This window comes from Macaca fascicularis, chromosome 1, assembly GCF_037993035.2.
Source record: "Macaca fascicularis isolate 582-1 chromosome 1, T2T-MFA8v1.1".
Taxonomy (NCBI): domain Eukaryota; kingdom Metazoa; phylum Chordata; class Mammalia; order Primates; family Cercopithecidae; genus Macaca; species Macaca fascicularis.
In genome coordinates this window covers 137,294,883-137,315,000 of record NC_088375.1, presented here as the reverse complement: position 1 = coordinate 137,315,000, position 20,118 = coordinate 137,294,883, and the positions used below count along the sequence as shown (strand labels likewise).

The window sequence follows — 20,118 nt, the reverse complement described above, 5'->3', positions numbered from 1 at the left end:
GGTGGAGAGTTCTATAGATGTCTATTAGGTCTGCTTGCTGCAGAGATGAGTTCAATTCCTGGATATCCTTGTTAACTTTCTGTCTCGTTGATCTGTCTAATGTTGACAGTGGAGTGTTGAAGTCTCCCATTATTATTGTATGGGAGTCTAAGTCTCTTTGTAAGTCTCTAAGGACTTGCTTTATGAATCTGGGTGCTCCTGTATTGGGTGCATATATATTTAGGATAGTTAGCTCTTCCTGTTGAATTGATCCCTTTACCATTATGTAATGGCCTTCTTTGTCTCTTTTGATCTTTGATGGTTTAAAGTCTGTTTTATCAGAGACTAGTATTGCAACCCCCGCTTTTTTTTGTTCTCCATTTGCTTGGTAAATCTTCCTCCATCCCTTTATTTTGAGCCTATGTATGTCTCTGCGTGTGAGATGGGTCTCCTGAATACAGCAGACTGATGGGTCTTGACTCTTTATCCAGTTTGCCAGTCTGTGTCTTTTAATTGGACCATTTAGTCCATTTACATTTAAGGTTAAGATTGTTATGTGTGAACTTGATCCTGCCATTATGATATTAACTGGTTATTTTGCTCGTTAGTTGATGCAGTTTCTTCCTAGCCTCGATGGTCTTTACATTTTGGCATGTTTTTGCAATGGCTGGTACCGGTTGTTCCTTTCCATGTTTAGTGCTTCCTTCAGGGTCTCTTGTAAGGCAGGCCTAGTGGTGACAAAATCTCTAAGCATTTGCTTATCTGTAAAGGATTTTATTTCTCCTTCACTTATGAAACTTAGTTTGGCTGGATATGAAATTCTGGGTTTAAAATTCTTTTCTTTAAGAATGTTGAATATTGGCCCCCACTCTCTTCTGGCTTGGAGAGTTTCTGCTGAGAGATCTGCTGTTAGTCTGATGGGCTTCCCTTTGTGGGTAACCTGACCTTTCTCTCTGGCTGCCCTTAAGATTTTTTCCTTCATTTCAACTTTGGTGAATCTGGCAATTATGTGTCTTGGAGTTGCTCTTCTCGAGGAGTATCTTTGTGGCGTTCTCTGTATTTCCTGGATTTGAATGTTGGCCTGCCCTACTAGGTTGGGGAAGTTCTCCTGGATGATATCCTGAAGAGTGTTTTCCAACTTGGTTCCATTTTCCCCCTCACTTTCAGGCACCCCAATCAGACGTAGATTTGGTCTTTTTACATAATCCCATACTTCTTGCAGGCTTTGTTCATTTCTTTTTCTTCTTTTTTCTTTTGGTTTCTCTTCTCGCTTCATTTCATTCATTTGATCCTCAATCGCTGATACTCTTTCTTCCAGTTGATCGAGTCGGTTACTGAAGCTTGTGCATTTGTCACGTATTTCTCGTGTCATGGTTTTCATCTCTTTCATTTCGTTTAGGACCTTCTCTGCATTAATTACTCTAGCCATCAATTCTTCCACTTTTTTTTCAAGATTTTTAGTTTCTTTGCGCTGGGTACGTAATTCCTCCTTTAGCTCTGAGAAATTTGATGGACTGAAGCCTTCTTCTCTCATCAAAGTCATTCTCCGTCCAGCTTTGATCCGTTGCTGGCGATGAGCTGCGCTCCTTTGCCGGGGGAGATGCGCTCTTATTTTTGGAATTTCCAGCTTTTCTGCCCTGCTTTTTCCCCATCTTTGTGGTTTTATCTGCCTCTGGTCTTTGATGATGGTAATGTACTGATGGGGTTTTGGTGTAGGTGTCCTTCCTGTTTGATAGTTTTCCTTCTAACAGTCAGGACCCTCAGCTGTAGGTCTGTTGGAGATTGCTTGAGGTCCACTCCAGACCCTGTTTGCCTGGGTATCAGCAGCAGAGGCTGCAGAAGATAGAATATTTCTGAACAGCGAGTGTACCTGTCTGATTCTTGCTTTGGAGGCTTCCTCTCAGGGGTGTACTCCACCCTGTGAGGTGTTGGGTGTCAGACTGCCCCTAGTGGGGGATGTCTCCCAGTTAGGCTACTCAGGGGTCAGGGACCCACTTGAGCAGGGAGTCTGTCCCTTCTCAGATCTCAACCTCCGTGTTGGGAGATCCACTGCTCTCTTCAAAGCTGTCAGACAGAGTCGTTTGCGTCTGCAGAGGTTTCGGCTGTGTTTGTTATTGCCCTGTCCCCAGAGGTGGAGTCTACAGAGACAGGCAGGTTTCCTTGAGCTGCTGTGAGCTCCACCCAGTTCGAGCTTCCCAGCAGCTTTGTTTACCTACTTAAGCCTCAGCAATGGCGGGCACCCCTCCCCCAGCCTCGCTGCTGCCTTGCCGGTAGATCACAGACTGCTGTGCTAGCAATGAGGGAGGCTCTGTCGGTGTGGGACCCTCCCGGCCAGGTGTGGGATATGATCTCCTGGTGTGCCTGTTTGCTTAAAGCGCAGTATTGGGGTGGGAGTTACCCGATTTTCCAGGTGTTGTGTGTCTCAGTTCCCCTGGCTAGGAAAAGGGATTCCCTTCCCCCTTGCGCTTCCCAGGTGAGGCAATGCCTCGCCCTGCTTCAGCTCTCGCTGGTCGGGCTGCAGCAGCTGACCAGCACTGATTGTCTGGCACTCCCCAGTGAGATGAACCCAGTACCTCAGTTGAAAATGCAGAAATCACCGGTCTTCTGTGTCGCTCGCGCTGGGAGTTGGAGACTGATTTTTTTTTGATTAATGATCTACAAGCTTTCAGTCAACCACAGTAGATTTTTTGTTTGTTCTGTTTTGTTTTTTGTCTAGGTTATCAGTATTTAAAATATAATCCCTGAAAGATTTGAGGGCTAGAAAAGGTCAAAATGCTTTCATAATCATCTTGCACTTCCTTTATTTCAAATATAAATAATATCTTCCTTCAGAAATTTTTACACCTAAGGAAAAGATGCCTAGAGATGGAGATCGTACATTTAATTCAAATTGATTAAGAAGAGAAAGCTGGGAAAATTCCTATTGAGAGTTGAAGTCAACAGGACTTCCTGGGTTGAGTGGGGACTTGGAGAACTTTTCTTACAAGAGGATTGTAAAATGCACCAATCAGCACTTTGTAAAAATGTACCAATCAGGGCTATGTAAAATGCACCAATCTGCGCTCTGTAAAACGCACCAATCAGCAGGATCCTAAAAGTAGACAATCGCAGGGAGGATTGAAAAAACAGGACTCTGGGCCGGGCGCGGTGGCTCAAGCCTGTAATCCCAGCACTTTGGGAGGCCGAGACGGGCGGATCACAAGGTCAGGAGATCGAGACCATCCTGGCTAACACGGCGAAACCCCGTCTCTACTAAAAACACAAAAAATTAGCCCGGCGAGGTGGCGGCACCTGTGGTCCCAGCTACTCGGGAGGCTGAGGCAGGAGAATGGCGGGAACCCGGGAGGCGGAGCTTGCAGTGAGCTGAGATCTGGCCACTGCACTCCAGCCTGGGCGACAGAGCAAGACTCCGTCTCCAAAAAAAAAAAAAAAAAAAAAAAAGAAAAGAAAAAACAGCACTCTGATAGGACAAAAACAGAACACGGGAGGGGACAATAAGGGAATAAAAGCTGGCCACTCCAGCCAGCTGTGGCAACCTGCTCGGGTCCCCTTCCATGCTGTGGAAGCTTTGTTCTTTTGCTCTTCAGAATAAATCTTGCTGTTGCTCACTCTTTGGGTCCGTGCCACCTTTAAGAGCTATAACACTCACCACAAAGGTCCGCAGCTTCATTCTCGAGGTCAGCGAGACCATGAACCCACGGGCAGGAACCAACTCCAGACACACTGTATCTCCAAATCATATAGTAGTCATAGCCACAGATGGGGGAAAAAGGCTCATGAAGGGTTGTAGGTTCTGGCCTTCACATTCCATCAGTGTTCAGTTTGTTCAGTTCATACTTTCAGTAGCACAAAAATAATTTAACATGAACTCAAGAGATGATTTGGGGCTTTTATGCTGTTACAAGTCCCAAATGTTCATTTTATTTAGAATGATGGCATTGAAGTGTTGGTACACTTTGTGGTCAGCCACTCCCTTTGCCCTTGCAGAACTCTGTATTGCTTGGAACACTGAGTCTAAACTCCACTGTATTTAGCATGAGACACATTTTTTTTTTTCTTCATAGGTAGAGGGAATTTTTAAGGGTTCCAATCTCCAGTTGACTGCTAAAGATGAATTTCAGTGAGGTCTACTTGCGAGCACATAAAAGCAAGCTTTTCAGCTGATGTTTCAAACAGAAAATGGCAATGTAGGAGTAGAGTGTCATCAAATACAGAAGAATGAATTTCAGTAACTGCAAAGTACATTTTAGTGATGATGATTTCAGAGAGAATGCCATCCAATAACACCTCCTTTTTTTCTCATTATGACTGCCTGGAAACAATACTGTCTTGAAGAGGGGCAGAAAAAAAGAAGGTGTGGTTACAAAAGGGCTACCTGAGGCATCCTGGTGGTGATGGGACTGTTTTGTATCTTGACTGTGGTGGTGGATACATGAACCTACATATATGACAAAATTGTACAGAACTATATGCAACACACACATAGAAGTAAAACTGGAAAAACTTGAATAGGATTGGTAAATTGTGTCTGTGTCAATATGCTGGTTGTGATATCATACTACAGTTTTGCAACATGTTACCGTAGGTGAAACTGGATAAAGGGTACACAAGACCTCTCTGTATTATTTCTTACAACTACATGTGAATCTACATTTCTGTCAAAATGAAAAGTTTAAGGAAAAAAGTCAAGAAAGGTAACATATACTCATAATCCCATCTTAATTATAATTTTTGTTATTACCAGAAAATAATCTCCTGAGAACCAAATAAATGTCCAGGCTTTCCAGAGGCCAAACCAGAGAATGTTTTCCCAAAACTTTCAAGGGATCACACTGATATTGATGTGCTTATTGATAACTGAGTTGTGCTACATACATGACTAACATAAGATTGTTGGAGTTAATTATAGATTAAAATAATTTTTAAATGACCATAAGAAAACAAGGAATTTCATCTTAATATCTCCTGACACATTTAATGTATATAAAAATTTTCAAGAAAGGCATGCTTGACAGTGTTCTAGAAAGTATAAAATATGCAAATAAAAAGGATTATTTTATAATTTAAATGCAGTTTTCACCATGGACAGATTTAAAAAAAAAAACTTTCATTGTATTTCTAAAGCCAAATTAGTGATACATTTAAGCAGTAAATAAACATTTTAGCTATATTTGTATAGTAAAGTAGGTATACTTATATAGTTGGCATAATTTTTACCTTGACGGTAGGAACAGGCCATTTGGGGATAAAACAGTTTCTCTTAAGTGGTGAAAAAGCTGCATTTTGTTCTTTCAGTCTAATCTTGTTTTCTGCTATGATTTTCTTGCGCTGTTCAAGATAAGGTCCAAAACTTGGCAGTTTCTAAAAGGAAAACACACAAATAAGAAAGCATGTTAGCTCAGAGAAGAGAAAAATGGGAAGATATAAACATATAAATATTATCAACAAACAAATGTGTGTCTAGGGATTATTTCATGTATACTGTAACTAGGTTTTCACTCATTGTTTTGGACCACTAGTCTTCTAGGTATCAGGTTCCATTAATTATTAAAAAGAACACAACAGTACAATACTTTTACCAAATATTTGTGTATTACATATACAAATGTTAATTAAAATACATTTCTAAATGGAAAAAAGTTCACAATGGCAAACCAAACCCATTCACTTAAAACAATAGCTATTAGTTAAACCATTTGTTTGGTTTATATAGACAGAAGGTGAAATCTATTGATGCTTTTTTCCCCTTCATCAGGTTTTTAGCATGATATAGACACAGCTGTAGTCCCTGACAAATGCTTTTGTCAATAGCAAAGGTACTTTGCCAAAGTTCTCATCTGGATCTCTATTTTATTGTGTTCAAATTCTTACTACATCTCTTTAAAGATTGTAACTAATGTTGATTGCAATTTACTGGAATAGCTGAAAAACAAAATGGTAAAAATATTGATTTCTCTATACAGAAAATAAATTTTATTTTGCATGGAGGCAAAAACAGAAATGAAAAGGAGAGGAAATATTACAGTGCTTAAACAAACTCCATCAGTATTCAAAATCACATCACGGAGCTTTAAATTTCAAGGTTATTCAATTGTACTTTACAAAGTTCATTTAGAAAGATACCTGGGCGTCATGGAAAAATGCTAAGTGGTTTCAAGTTAACACGAAAATGCCCTCATACCATTCATTATCCCACAATTATTTTCTCTTCACTTTGTCCTTCCCCTCTTCTAGAACCTTTGATCTTCACTTTTACTGACACATACTGCTGGTGATAGACATCACTGAATTCCAAATGTTTTGTGTCGGCCTGTAACCTGGAATTGCTAGGTCTTTTTCATAAGACTGCAAAAATACACTCTCTCTCCTACAGAATAAAGCCCATTTATCTAGCTGATGGAGGTTTGGAAAACTACAGCACTCCAAGGTCACCCTGATCTCTGACCTAGCAAGTATTTTGGTGAAAAATCACACTTGTTTCAAAACACTGGCCTCCACATTTCATCTTGCATAGCGCCCGAGGAAAATGAGTTATCTGGTCCTCTAGAGACCTCAGTAGAGTAGGTAAGCTAAACTTAAACCATGTTCCAATTAAGCTGAAGTGCAAACTGCAACTGTAATTTATATTAGTGAAGAACATATTTATGTGGAAATATCTAAGATTGTTACTTCCATTATCAATTCATTATAATGATGTCAACAAGTCAAGTAAATGGGAACAATGTTATGAATGCCAAATTAATTTATATACAATTAGACTAGAACTGAGTACTTCATCTCTATACCTTAATGCTTTCCTAAATTGTAATATTTAATGGTTGCAGTAATATGAAATGATATGGAGGGAGATAGTATTTTGTATCTATTTTGCTATAAAACAAGTGATACTGACTTGCTAAAAGCATAAAATAAATAAGAGTATAAGACAAGTCCTCCTTATCACATATATAAGCATCCTTAATATAGAAAAGACAATGCTTTTTTGAAATGTCCTTTTATGAAGTGGCTTTTTCTTGGGGCATATGAGGTGTTAGGGATTACACTTGGTGCCAAAGACATGCCTTTGGGGTCTAGAAAACATCACATAAAGTGGTGAGCACATGTCCACATGATATAAATCTTCAGAATGTCATCCCCTGCGTGTTTCTCTTATACCTCAAGGCCATCTCAATCCTAATCTCATATACTCAAAGACCATCAAGAATGGTTACGTGTTGAAACATATGACCTCTGGTTCTAGCAGATGCCTCATGTTAGCAGGCTCCATGAAAATCAGAACCATTATTTTCCCTGTTGGGGTTTACATGATTCTCTGTTTGGGCTTTACCTTACTCAACATCGTCTAATGTCACCTAAGAGTTTTGTAAAGGCCATTCAAAATAAATCATTCTTGGAACTTTCAAATCTATCTTCCTTTAAGTGTACATCAGAGGATAGCATTTTTTTTTTCATTTAGATTATTCTTTATCCAAATGCAGACAATGAATGGAGTTAAATTTAAACCATAATGATTTCAAATTGTTTCAACAATGGTAATAACAACAATAAATATTTGAAAATCTTTTGATGCTGAATATAATACAGCCTGTGTAAATATCCAACAGCCTGACACTTTCTGTCATTTTTTGCAATGATTGACCACATTTGCCATACATAAATTATGTTACACAGCCTTCCCCTGGCTAACATGCTAAGTTTCTAATGTGCTAATTGGTTTTATAATTAGTCCTAAAGAGAGAATCTCAATTTAACATAAAGATTCCTACAGGATTTTCTTTGTGCATTGGTTAGAAGAATTAATGGACTAAAAGGAAAACTTGCCAATTTTTTTTAATTGAAAGCAAAAAAATACCAAATATCAGTGACTGCTCCTTCAACCTTCCACCAAGAATCTCCAAATCAAATTGGGTTCATTTTTGTTTAATTCCTCACTGCTACGTGGAGCTCTCAGAGACTATGGCACAGTACCAGCTTCCAAAACTTCAAGGCTGCCGTAGACATTTTGCTTTCCTTATTAGTTTGAAAATTTAAGTGCTTTAAAAATACGTTGTATATATTAAAGTGGTCCTAAGGATATTTGAGTACCGAACATTAAAAAAATTAAGTTTTCTGAAAACAGAAAACATCAATTCCCTCCTGCACCAAAGGAACACCCGATCACCTTTACACATACCACATTTAGGCATATGTTTGTGTTCTGATCTTGGGGAAAAAAAAAAAAAAGGAAAAAGCAAGCAAGCAAAACAAAGCTAAGAAAGAGTGAAGATGAATGCATAGTTGGTCACTGTGTGTGTGTGCAATCAGTGATGATTAATAAAGCATTTAGTTCAAATCTCTGCCTGAACATATAGTTAATTGATTTCCTATTGCAGGAGGAGAAGCAGCAGGACCTGACAGTGCCAGCAGCAGGAGCTTTTCCTCTTCATTCATTATTTTCTTACAGAAAAGTTGTAGCCTGCGGTAACTCAAAGTGAGAGGTTTTGAGCGTCATGCTATATTTCTTAAACAAAGGAAAAAGTTCTTTAGGACTATCAAAAGCTGCTTTGTAACTGATGAACTGAACAAAGCTCAGAAATGGTGTGATTTTTGTTTCAATAGTTTCTCCAGGGATTCATCATTGATGAATTTGTTCTCACCAGAAAGGCTAAATCCTACTCATTTAAAGATAACAGTATCTTACACTAAAACTGTCTCTATCCAGATATAAAAAGCATTACATTGCCGATAGAAAAGTGACAACATAATGAATCAACAATGATACCTTAAGCCAGCAAAGCTTTAAAGTAAAGAAGTCTATTTGGATTATAATTTATTCATGGATCAATCTAAAGGTAATTGAGCATATTATGAAGTAGAAAAGGGTTCTTGTTTGTAATAGAAGCAAGCACTTGCATCTTCCAGTTTAAATTGCATAATTTTTATGAGAATGGCAGCAAGTTGCCTAATAGCACTAGTCTGTAGTACTGTAATGGATCAACTCTATTTTCTTAATCACACTCTCTTATCTAATTGGAAACAATAACAGAAAGACAAGTAATTACTTGGACATCCAAATTGTAATATGTGAAAGATGAAAATATTTCAGGCTTATATCAGAATATATCACTCAGTATCAGATATATATGTATATATATGTATCTCATTCAGTATAAACCTGAAATCTATCTATCTATCTATCTATCTATCTATCTATCTATCTATCTATCTATCTCCTTTATACCTATTTCGTGTGTGTGTGTGTGTGTGTATACAACTGACAGACTAAAGGATAAGTTACATGTAAAGGATATCTAAAAGTTGACTTTTTTCCCCCAAAAGACATGTTTGCCTATGACATAGTTCTATTATTTATCAGTCTTTTGACATTTATTCAACAAATACAACATTTAATATCCACTCTGGGCCAGGAACTGTCTTGTGATACATTAAAGGCTAAACAATTTCCATACAGTGCAGTACAAAATATAATTGTTATTAATTTGATAAGTATCTTTTGCTATTCATGAAGGGCTAGTGTCAGATTGAATTATATGTCGAATATACCTGGTTATTTCAGTTATCTCAAGGAATAATACGCCAGACTCCTTGGAAAACTGTTTGAACTCAATAAAATAACCAATAATTGCAGAGAAAAATGAAGAAAAAAAATGTTCAAAGAGTTGATCTTTAAAAACTCAAAAACCTAATTGAAGTAGTTCTTGGACACCTAAAATCAAAAATATGGGAACAGTGTGGTATAATGGTTGAGAGCATGGGTTCTCTGAGTCTGTTTCATTATCTATAAAATGGCCATTTTGAGGTTTAAATAAAGTAATCCATGTAAAGTTTCTAACTCACCCTAATTTCAGTCTCTGTGTGCTCAGCATGATTCAAGGTAGCACAGGAGATAGAGATGAGAAGTGTCTCTTTTGTTCTGTACTTTCTGATTTCAATTACTTTTCTTCTTCCCTCTTTTCAATTATGAAAGTAATCAGTTACTTACATTGGATGCTGTTTTTATTTCAAAATAAGTTTTAGCATGGTTTAGAATCAGAAGCTCAGATTTTCCCATGTGTAACTGGCATGTAATGCTTAATCACTGATATAATAGTACGCAATGTTTCATGATATTATCAAATTTGGACAGTGGAAAACAATAAAAAGACAGAGACAGAAAGTTCATCAACATATTACATGTTACCATAGTGCTATGTGGTGCCAATGATGCAAATCAGGACACTGGCATTGGACATGTAAAAGATATAAAATATGAGTATTAGTTTAACCTGATAAATATAACCTGATAAATACAACTTTTGATCAAATGTATGATATCTAAATCGGTCAAAAGAGATAGTTCATGTTTCACAGTGAAAGTAGAAAGTCAACATTCACATAGTGATTAAGGAAATAATTTAGAAGTCAAATTTGCATTAAAATCAGTTTTGCACTCATTAGCTGTGTGACCATGAGCCAATTACTTAACTATTCTGCCACTAATTTTCCTTATCAATGAAATGAGAATGACAGTATCAAACTCACGATGTTGGTATAAGCATTAAATAGAATAATATTTGCAAAATGCATGCCTGCCAATTTATTCCCATAAGCCTTAACTGCTTCTATTGCATTGTGTACTGTGCTCCGTGTTTCCATGTTTGCTCATGCCTCCCCTCTGCCAGAATACCCCATCCTGTCTTTTTCACCTAGTACATGCCAATTAAGCTATTTAGTTTCAGCTCAGTCTTCACAACACCTAAGTAATCTCCTTTACCGATTACCCTCCCTGACCAGTGGTTTAGAATATCCTGGGCATATTTTCATCTCTGCACCTACTACACTGCCTTATCATCATTAGCTTATGCGTCCATCTGCCCAGCTTGAGATCCTAGACAGGCAGCTTTGATCCAGCACATAATAGGTGCTGAATATAATGTTTCAGAGCTTAATGAATGAATGAATACATGAATGAACGAATATCTTGAATATATTTACAAAACCTTTCTGGTTGTTTGAATTGTCAAACAATCCCAAACAATTACTTTCAGAAGCAAATTAAAGTATATAAATAGGTTTTTAAATATGACATGAAGTAAAAAAATCATACGTACAGAAAAGCTGTGTTTCATACATTCAGAAAACATTTATAAGGAGCCAGACACTTGAAATTTATACAGAAAGGATAGTGTGTGACCTTAAAGAGCCTATATTAATAACAATTGCAATACCCTGTGACAAGGGCTGTGGCAGAAGTGACACAAACTGTTATATGAGCAGTGACAATGTGTATCTAACCCAGGCTGAGGGGTCAGAGATTTTCTAGAAGAGGTGTCATCCGAGCTAAACCCTGAAGGATAAGGTGAAGGCAGGATGGCAAGTGGTGCAGGTGGAGGCGTGAGGTCAGGAAAGGGGAAGAGAATCCTCCAGGTGGAAGAAACAGCAGAGGGAGAAGGGTGACAATTTGGAAAAGGCACCAGGGAGCCAATGGACTGCTAACCCTCTACTCCATCGTTCATAAGCTACAAGAGGGTGAGGCACTTCCCCTGTGAAAAGCAGGCAGAGCGCATGATGTTGTGAAGTGATGAAGTCAGATCATGAATTAGGAATAATGTCAATCAAGAGAAGAAAATCTAACATTCATGGAATGCTAGCAAAGGATAATGGAAATAAGGCTTGCTTCTGCTAAGTGCTGTGCAGGTGCTGGAGCCTAGGCCACAAAGAGGACCAGGAGGCTGTTCCTTCCAAAAGCAGTTCTTAGCCTTATGAAAATGATTGAGTCAGATTCAAAGGAACTGAGATAAGGAAATTATTATTTTAATACTGAAACAATTTAAATAACTCACATCAGGTATCTCTTTACAAACTGTAAAGAGACTTTTTAAAGTGAGGATTTTTCAAGAAATACCTCTAGGTTGGGATTTAGGAAATGTGGTATTGATGGCATGTTTTAGGAGAAACCAGAACAAAGAGATGGTCCAACCATTATGCATGGAGAAATGTAGAATTCTGAAGGAGAGGGGGAATAGAAAAGAGAGGAGAGGGTAAAAGAAAGTGTGAAAAGAGAGGGCAAGAGAGAGGGAGCAAAGCCTATTGTTATGAGGCTGAAGGACTTTTATAAACAGGGAGAGTCATTATTGAATTTTAAGATGTTTGCATTGCTCCAATCTAAATCCTCCTCCACAGCCTCTATCTAAGAACATCTGCTACACACTTACATGCCTTGGTGAGAAATTTGGAAGAAAATCGGGGAAACAGGGTTGAGCTTCATGGTTGGGTTGGCATATAGCTGAAAAGAATAGAAACCAACAGGAGGGAGATTTGAGGGAGATTCAGAATTTAATGATAGCTGGAATTTATAGCCAGAAGTAATCTAGAGAACAGAATCTCTGGGGATTTTGTAGCAATCTCCAGAAGGACAGGACTGGATGAAGTCAGCTGACATCTGGCTTACATACTTCATTGTAAGGAGAAATAAGATAAGTAGAGGACGACATGCACAATCTGATGTAACCCAGATCCAATGAGCAATTAATTCCAACTCAGAGGTTAATACAATCTTTACAGTGAAGGAGGAATTTAAACTATGCTGAAAAATTCTGAAAGGGGAAAACAGTGTCGAGTTGTAGGAGGAGAAGAGAAGTAAGGGAATGAAGTGAAGAAACTATAAGATGAGCTTACCCTTATACGGCTAAAATATACTAAGTGACAGGGAGATAGTGGGGGACTAAGCTGGAATATCTATAGATAGGGCTCTGAATTTTGGGCAAAGTGTTTGGATTTTATTCTTTAGGGTATATGGGAACACCAGATATTTGAAAATGTGTGACCAGATCCTCATAGTGGCAGAAGGAAGGGTGGACTGTAGGATGATGGTGGTAGCAGAAAGGGAGAATGATCCAGAATGTTGGAGATGGGATTCTGGTAGTGGTAGAAAAGTGAACTAGATGAGTTCTAAGTTTATCATTATTTCCCTTTTTTTTTTTTTTTTTTTTTTGAGACCGAGTCTCACTCTGTTGCCCAGGCTGGAGTGCAGTGGCATGATCTCCGCTTACTGCAACCTCCACCTCCCTGGTTCAAGTGATTCTCGTGCCTCAGCCTCCCAAGTAGCTGGGATTACAGGTATGCGCCACCCCACCTAGCTAATTTTTGTATTTTTAGTAGAGGTGGGGTTTCACCATGTTGGCCAGGCTGGTCTCGAACTCCTGACCTCAGGTGATCCACCCACCTCAGCCTCCCAAAGTGCTGGGATTACAGGCAGGAGCCACCACGCCCGGCCAGGTTATCATTATTTTCAAAGCTGTTATAGTAGAAAATTTAAAAAGGTTCTACGGTGTAATGGTTAATTTTATGAATCATCTTGACTGGGTTAAAAGATGATGCCCAGGGAGCTGGTAAAACATTATTTGTAGGTGTGTTTGTCAGGACGTTTCCAGAAGCGATTAGCATTCAGATCAGTAGATCAAGTAAAGAAAATATGCCCTGAGTAAAGAAAATGTGGGTGGGCATCCTCCAACTGGTTGATGGCCTGCAAAGAACAGAAAGGTGGAGGAAAGGCAAATTATTACTTTCTTCTGGAGTGAGAGCTAGCACATCCATCTTCACACGCTCTTGGATATTAGAGCTCTAGGTTCTGGGGCCTTTGGACTCTAGGATTTATACCACTCGCCCAGTCATCTCCTCTACCACCTGCTGCCCCCCTCACCTCCCAGTCCTGAGGCCTGCAGATTCAGGCATAGAGTTAAGTACGCCATTGGCTCCCCCAGTTTTTAGGCCTTCAGAGTCAGACTGAATTACACTACAGGCTTTCCTTGTTCTCCAGCTTGCAGATGGCATGTCATGGGACTTCTTGGCCTCCATAACCATGTGAGCCAATTCCCATATTAAATTCCCTTTTATATACCTATATATAACCAATGGGTTACACACAGATATAACCTATAACCTGTTATATATGCTGTATTACATGCTATAATAACATAACCAATAGGCTGTATATAGATATATGAGGGAATTGAATATGGGTTATCTATATATAACCTATTGGTTATGGATATATAAGAGGGAATCTATTATGGGAATTGGAATTGGCTCTGTTTCTCTGGAGAACTCTAATACATGTAGTATCCAGGAAACAGAGACCCAACACTGACTACCTGTGCCCACACCGTAGATCCAACATTGATCTTCACTCCCACACTGCCTGTTGACTGCCTCACTGTGACTCACAATGGCTGCTGCCCTGAAACTCCTGCATGCTGTCATTCTTCCTGACAGACTTCTATTTCTATCTCTTTGCTGGTCATCTTTCTGTAGATGACACCTCCTTTATCACCATCCCCTGCTCAGTCAGATTCTTAACTTTTAAAATTACATAGGAACTTTGTTAACTGGGGGCTGCATAGTCTATGGGCTGCCAAAGAGTTACTTCTTAGTCAAAAGGAACATAAAGCAGTGTTGCTGGACGACCTGGGAAGGGTAAAATGACTTAGTTTTACTTTCCTTGCACTCTAAAGAACCTTTGCTTGTATTTTGTAGAGATGACGAGGTAGGGGAGGAGACACGGGGAAAATCAAGTTCCTCAAAAATAGCTGAGAGGGGATTACAAATTTAGTAAGGGAGATGGAAGGAATTGCACCATCATCATCACCTTCATCAGCTTATTAACTGATCATGGCTATATACCAGACACTTTGCAAAGCACATGAGTACATTATCTCTTCCTTATTGCCAAGAAGATAAAGAATACCCATGAGGTGGGTATTCTAGTATCCATTTATACACAACAACACTGAGGGGCAGAAAGACTAAGAAACTTGCTACAATTCTGACCATTAATAAATGGCAGAGCCAGGATTCAAATCCAAATCTGCCTGATGTGAGATTCTGTGCTCTGCTGTCACTCATATTTCTTTGTAGTCCTTACAAAGTTTTGTATAAGGTAGGTGTTTAATATACTTTTTATTTACATAAAGAAGCATAACACTTACACACTCCATTCCCTGAAATCGATGCTTCCTGTTTTTCTTATTCCACAAATTGTGAAGGGAAAATGTTTCACACAGTAGAAACCATTAAAAAAATGCTGAACACATACCAAGCAACATATCTGAATTAGTTTGGTCCTGTTTATTACTGGCCTCAAGTTTAATGAGCTCAACTTAATACAGGTGAAAGGCCAGGGTGTTACATGCAGAAGTTAATGAAATACCATAGAGCTGCTGAGAAAATGATTAGCAGCCAAATGTGAATTTAATATACTTCATCTTCAAGAAGCAATGCCCCGTGGGAGGCATCTTGCTGGGGGAGGTAATGTGGCATATTGGAAACAGTCCTCACTTGGGAATGAGGAGATGGGGCTCTGATCTTAGCTTTGCTGTCAGCTGGTTTTGTGACCTGTGGCAGGCTGGCGACTCTCTCATGTATCTCAGTTTTCTCACCGGTAACATGAGGGGGTTTGACTACATGATCTATGAGGTCCCTCCCAGGGATGCGATCTGTTTTGTTTTCAAATTCACAATTAGAAATCCTTAGGGTTTATGCCTAGGTGGCATCACATTGTCTGTGAATCAAACATCGGATTGAGTCATAAGTTATAACTCTTTCCATCCTACTTAACTATAGAACATTCTGAGTCTATGAGGCTATAACATAGGGATATCATGGATCATGTTTATCAAACTTCCAAGATTGGAGGGGTTCATAAACTTCATTAGTAAAAGGTAAAACTAAAGATATTATAGCTATTTTACCTCATTATTAAATAATGAAATCTGTACAGAAAATTAATAGAACTAAAAATATTTTAATGAAAGCTATTATAAATCTGTATGAATTGGGAAATTCATAGTTCATAACTAATATTACACTGTAATTATCTTGACAAAGTTTGATGTCTAGTTACAAACTCATCTGAGACGCACTCTATAGAAAATCAACCACAAATATTAGAAGTGAATATAAATGATAACAGGCATGAAATTACTAAAGAGGTAAGAATAAAATATAGATACACATGTGGTTGCATTTGCTATATATTAGAGTTTTAGGATTTGGGAGAAAAATAGAACCTTCTACTAAAACAATGTAATATGCAGAATGATCATGGATCTTAGGATGCAGAAACTAGCTGAATGACCTGGGGCAAGCCACTTGCCCTCTGTAAGCCTCAATTTTCATCTGTATAAAACAGAAATAACAATGATCACCAAGCCCATTTGTTCTTCACCACAACTATTTAAAATAGGAAAAGCATTAATAGATGATTAAAATACAGCTGTTACTATTTTGAAAACTCTAAAGCATTATAGAACCAAAGTATTATTATATTGTGCGTAAATCTCATTTATGCACAATGTAATACATAATGTAAAGATGATGTGAGTACTCTGAATTATAAAAATGTCACAGAGTATTAACAACACATAAAGAGCCGGGCGCGGTGGCTCAAGCCTGTAATCCCAGCACTTTGGGAGGCCGAGACGGGCGGATCACGAGGTCAGGAGATCGAGACCATCCTGGCTAACACGGTGAAACCCCGTCTCTACTAAAAAATACAAAAAACTAGCCGGGCGAGGTGGCGGGCGTCTGTGTTCCCAGCTACTCGGGAGGCTGAGGCAGGAGAATGGCGTGAACCCAGAAGGCGGAGCTTGCAGTGAGCTGAGATCCAGCCACTGCACTCCAGCCCGGGCCACAGAGCCAGACTCCTTCTCAAAAAAAAAAAAAAAAAAAAAAAAAAAAAAAAAAAAACACACACACACACATAAAGAAAGATTTTCTCAGCAACAGTCCTTCCAGTGCCTTAGGAGTACTTGGATGAAATAATTTGCTTTTGAAATCCACCTTCAAAATGCTACTGCTTTCATGGCTAAATGTTGCATAGAATGTCAAGGGCAAAAACCAATGAGGGAAAATGGAATAAAAATTGCCTTGCACAATGGAATGGAAGCAAAGGAAAACAGAAAAATGAGGTGATGAGGAAAATGGGGCTGCTATAAATACGGAGTAAAAAGTATACAGGATTCAGGCTATATTCGGAGCAAGAATAGGTTAATCAATTTTCTTCCACATTTATGCAATATGATACCTAATATCCTCCAACGCAGAAACACCTGGATGACTGTTTTAATCCCTTTTACAGCACAGGACATAAAGTATCACATTTTGATCCATCTAAAACCCTATTTAGAGTTACAGTTCAGGGCATACTGGAATAAAATGATCATTTTGAAAGTCAATTTTTAGTAGTTCTACGCTAAGCAGGAGATTTATATTGGAAAGAAAATAAAAGCAAGTGCAAATTTTTTAATGTAAAGAAAATATCTTTCTAATATAATTATCATACATGTATGAAATATTAAACTTGGGAAATGTATATTTTATATGTTTGGCAAAGTGCTCCACAAATAATACCTTCTCCATGCAACTACAGAATACAGTAACAAACATCCATAAATCAGAATTCATCTCAAATCTAGGTCTCCCAATTCCAAGCCTAGTGCCGCTCTCTCTACATTGGCCATGAACTTCCTGAAGTTTTTGGGCTACTGTTTTGCCCAACAATATCAAAGTTTTTGGTGTTTTAGGAAAATATACTGAGGGAAAGACCTAATAAACTACATTCTTGGGAAAGGCTCCTTCTTTCAGATGTATTTGTTGAGTATTTACAATTTGTCTAGCACATGCTATGGGCTGGCCATTGAAGACATAATGGAGAATAAAACAGATGTGATCTCTTTCCTCAGGGAATATGTAATAACGTTTAGTGCAACAGGATTAAACATAAATCATCCCACCCATCTGCACTTTCACCCTCTGTCTTCTCTTCCACTACTAAGAGAAGTATCCTGTGCCCTTTTAAAGACTCCACTCATGGACTCCATCTCACATACCCTCTGATCATATGAAGGAATTTGTTTCTGTTCTTTTTATCTTTGACTATTCAACAATTTACCCTCATTTTTACATTATTTTCATTAGCACATAGATATACTTTAATCTCTCTCATCCTAAAAACAAATATACTAAGCATAACAAAACAATTCCTGTGACCCTACAGCCACTTTCAGGCATCATTAATTTACTTCCCTTCAAACTTCTTTTATCATTTTTAATAGTGTCTGTCCTCACACTTTCACCTCCTATTCACTCCTGAACATACCCTTTTCAGGAATTTGTCCTCCATTCCAAACAACTGAAATGCTTCCATAATGAAGTTAACAACAAGCTTTGTTGTGCAAATCCTGTGGCCACATTTTTGTTTGTGCTCATCTAACTTTATCTCTCAGCATCATTAAACTTAGTTGACCCTTCTTTCCTTCTTAAAACGCTATCCTATGGCTGGGCACAGTGACTTATTCCTGTAATCCCAGCACTTCGTAGGCCGAGGTGGGAGGATAACTTGAGCCTAAGGGTTTGAGACCAGCCTGGGCAACATAGAGATACCCCATCTCTATTTAAAAACAATAAACAAAACCCCCACTATTCTGTTTTTCATCCTACATCACTTCTAAGTGTCTCGTTTGCTGGGTAGTACATGCACCTCAAATCTCTCTACTTTTCACCATTTCTACTGATATGGCTATAGTCCAAGGCTCAATTGCCTCATCCTTGGGCTGCTGCAATAGCCTCCTAACCAATCTACCTGCTTTCTCTTTTGATTTGGTATAATGCATCCTCCTTATAGTATCCTGAGAAGTTGTCTTAAATAGAAACTATGACAGATCATTCCTCTGCTTAAAATCCTTCAATGATTTCATTGCTTTTAGAATAAAATCAGAAAACATCACCATGACTGTAGGTTTATCTGGCCCCTGCTCACCTCTTCAATATATTTTAACCACTGTCCCCTTTACTCACTACACTCCAGCCATACTGTTCTTGCTATTCTTGAAAAGTCTTATAAGGTCATATGACCTTAGGGCCTTTACATTTACTGTTTTTTTTTTTTTTTTTTTTTTTTTTTGGTCTGCATCCGGATCTTTGCATGGTTGGATCCCTCACATGTTTTAGGACTCAGATAAAATGTCACCTCCTCACAGAGGCACTCTTTGACCACCCAATCCACAGTAGGCCTTTCAAATCACACTCTTCACATCTCCTTTTAAAAAATATTCACATTGTTTATTTGCTTATTTTTAAAAATCTCCAACCCCTCTAAAAGGTATGAGCTACGAGAATAAAATGTTCACTAATCTTATTTACTAATTTCCAGAACCGTGAGCAATGCCTGGCTCATTGTACACTCTTGAATGAATGAAGGTACTGGGTACATTTATACACAGTACAGTCTTGAACTTAGCTTGGCTTCCAATTCTGGCTCCATTTTTACTAGGTTTTTGACTTAGTCGTGTTTTGCTTAACTTTTGTAAGATCTCAGTTTCCTCACTCATAAAATGGGAAAAATATTTTATAAGGTTGTAAAGATTATATAATTTATATAAATTGTATAGAGTGAAGCCAGAGCTTAATACACAGTAGGCACTTAAGAGGCCTCTTTGCCATCATTATAGAAATTCTTATCAACATTATTTTTGTTATAGAAATTCTAGCAATGTCTCATAGCTTTCTATTATTAACTTTGTGAATTACTCATGTACACAATGACACTATTTTAATGTATTTATTTTTTAAAAAGTGCTTTTAAAATATTTTGCTGTGTGCTTAATATTATGATATAGTAAACATTTCCCATTCCTTCAGAAAACCATTTCTCCAGCATTTATAAGGGAAGTCAATGGATTAAGCATGTTGTACGTGATGGAGAACTGCTTATTTCACATTTAGACTGCATACACTGTATAAAGTCAGGATTGCTCATACAGTTGTGTAATTTTGTGCTCCACATGTTTAAATAAGTAAAATTAAGAAAATGAAGATTTGATAGTTGACGAGTAAATGTAAACACTAGTGCTTAAAGAATGAAAGCAAGACCATTCTGTAGCCTAAACTAGATGCTGTCATCTGTGGGGGTTAGGGAAGATGCTAAGATCTGAGCCTGCTACCATACTACTTCACGAACATCTTGCAGTCTGTCACTTCACAGGCAGCAACAACATCTTCTCTAAACAGCGGAGACTTGAATTCATCAGGGATTCCTGTAGTACAGTATATGCTTAACTTAAGTACCTGCTTTCCCGTGATTTCCATAGATTATCATATTCA

The 20,118-nt window shown here is 38.2% G+C and overlaps 1 protein-coding gene across 12 annotated transcripts in view; it reads right to left on the bottom strand.

The window, feature by feature from the left end:
- Positions 1–20,118, bottom strand: part of DPYD (dihydropyrimidine dehydrogenase) — an 863,430-nt gene that overhangs the window by 21,999 nt on the left and 821,313 nt on the right. For all 12 annotated transcript variants that reach the window (XM_065549305.2, XM_005542629.4, XM_065549291.2 and 9 more), the window contains one exon: positions 5,197–5,340. In XM_065549305.2, the coding sequence (XP_065405377.1) occupies positions 5,197–5,340 (144 nt within the window). The remainder of the gene's footprint in view (positions 1–5,196; positions 5,341–20,118) is intronic.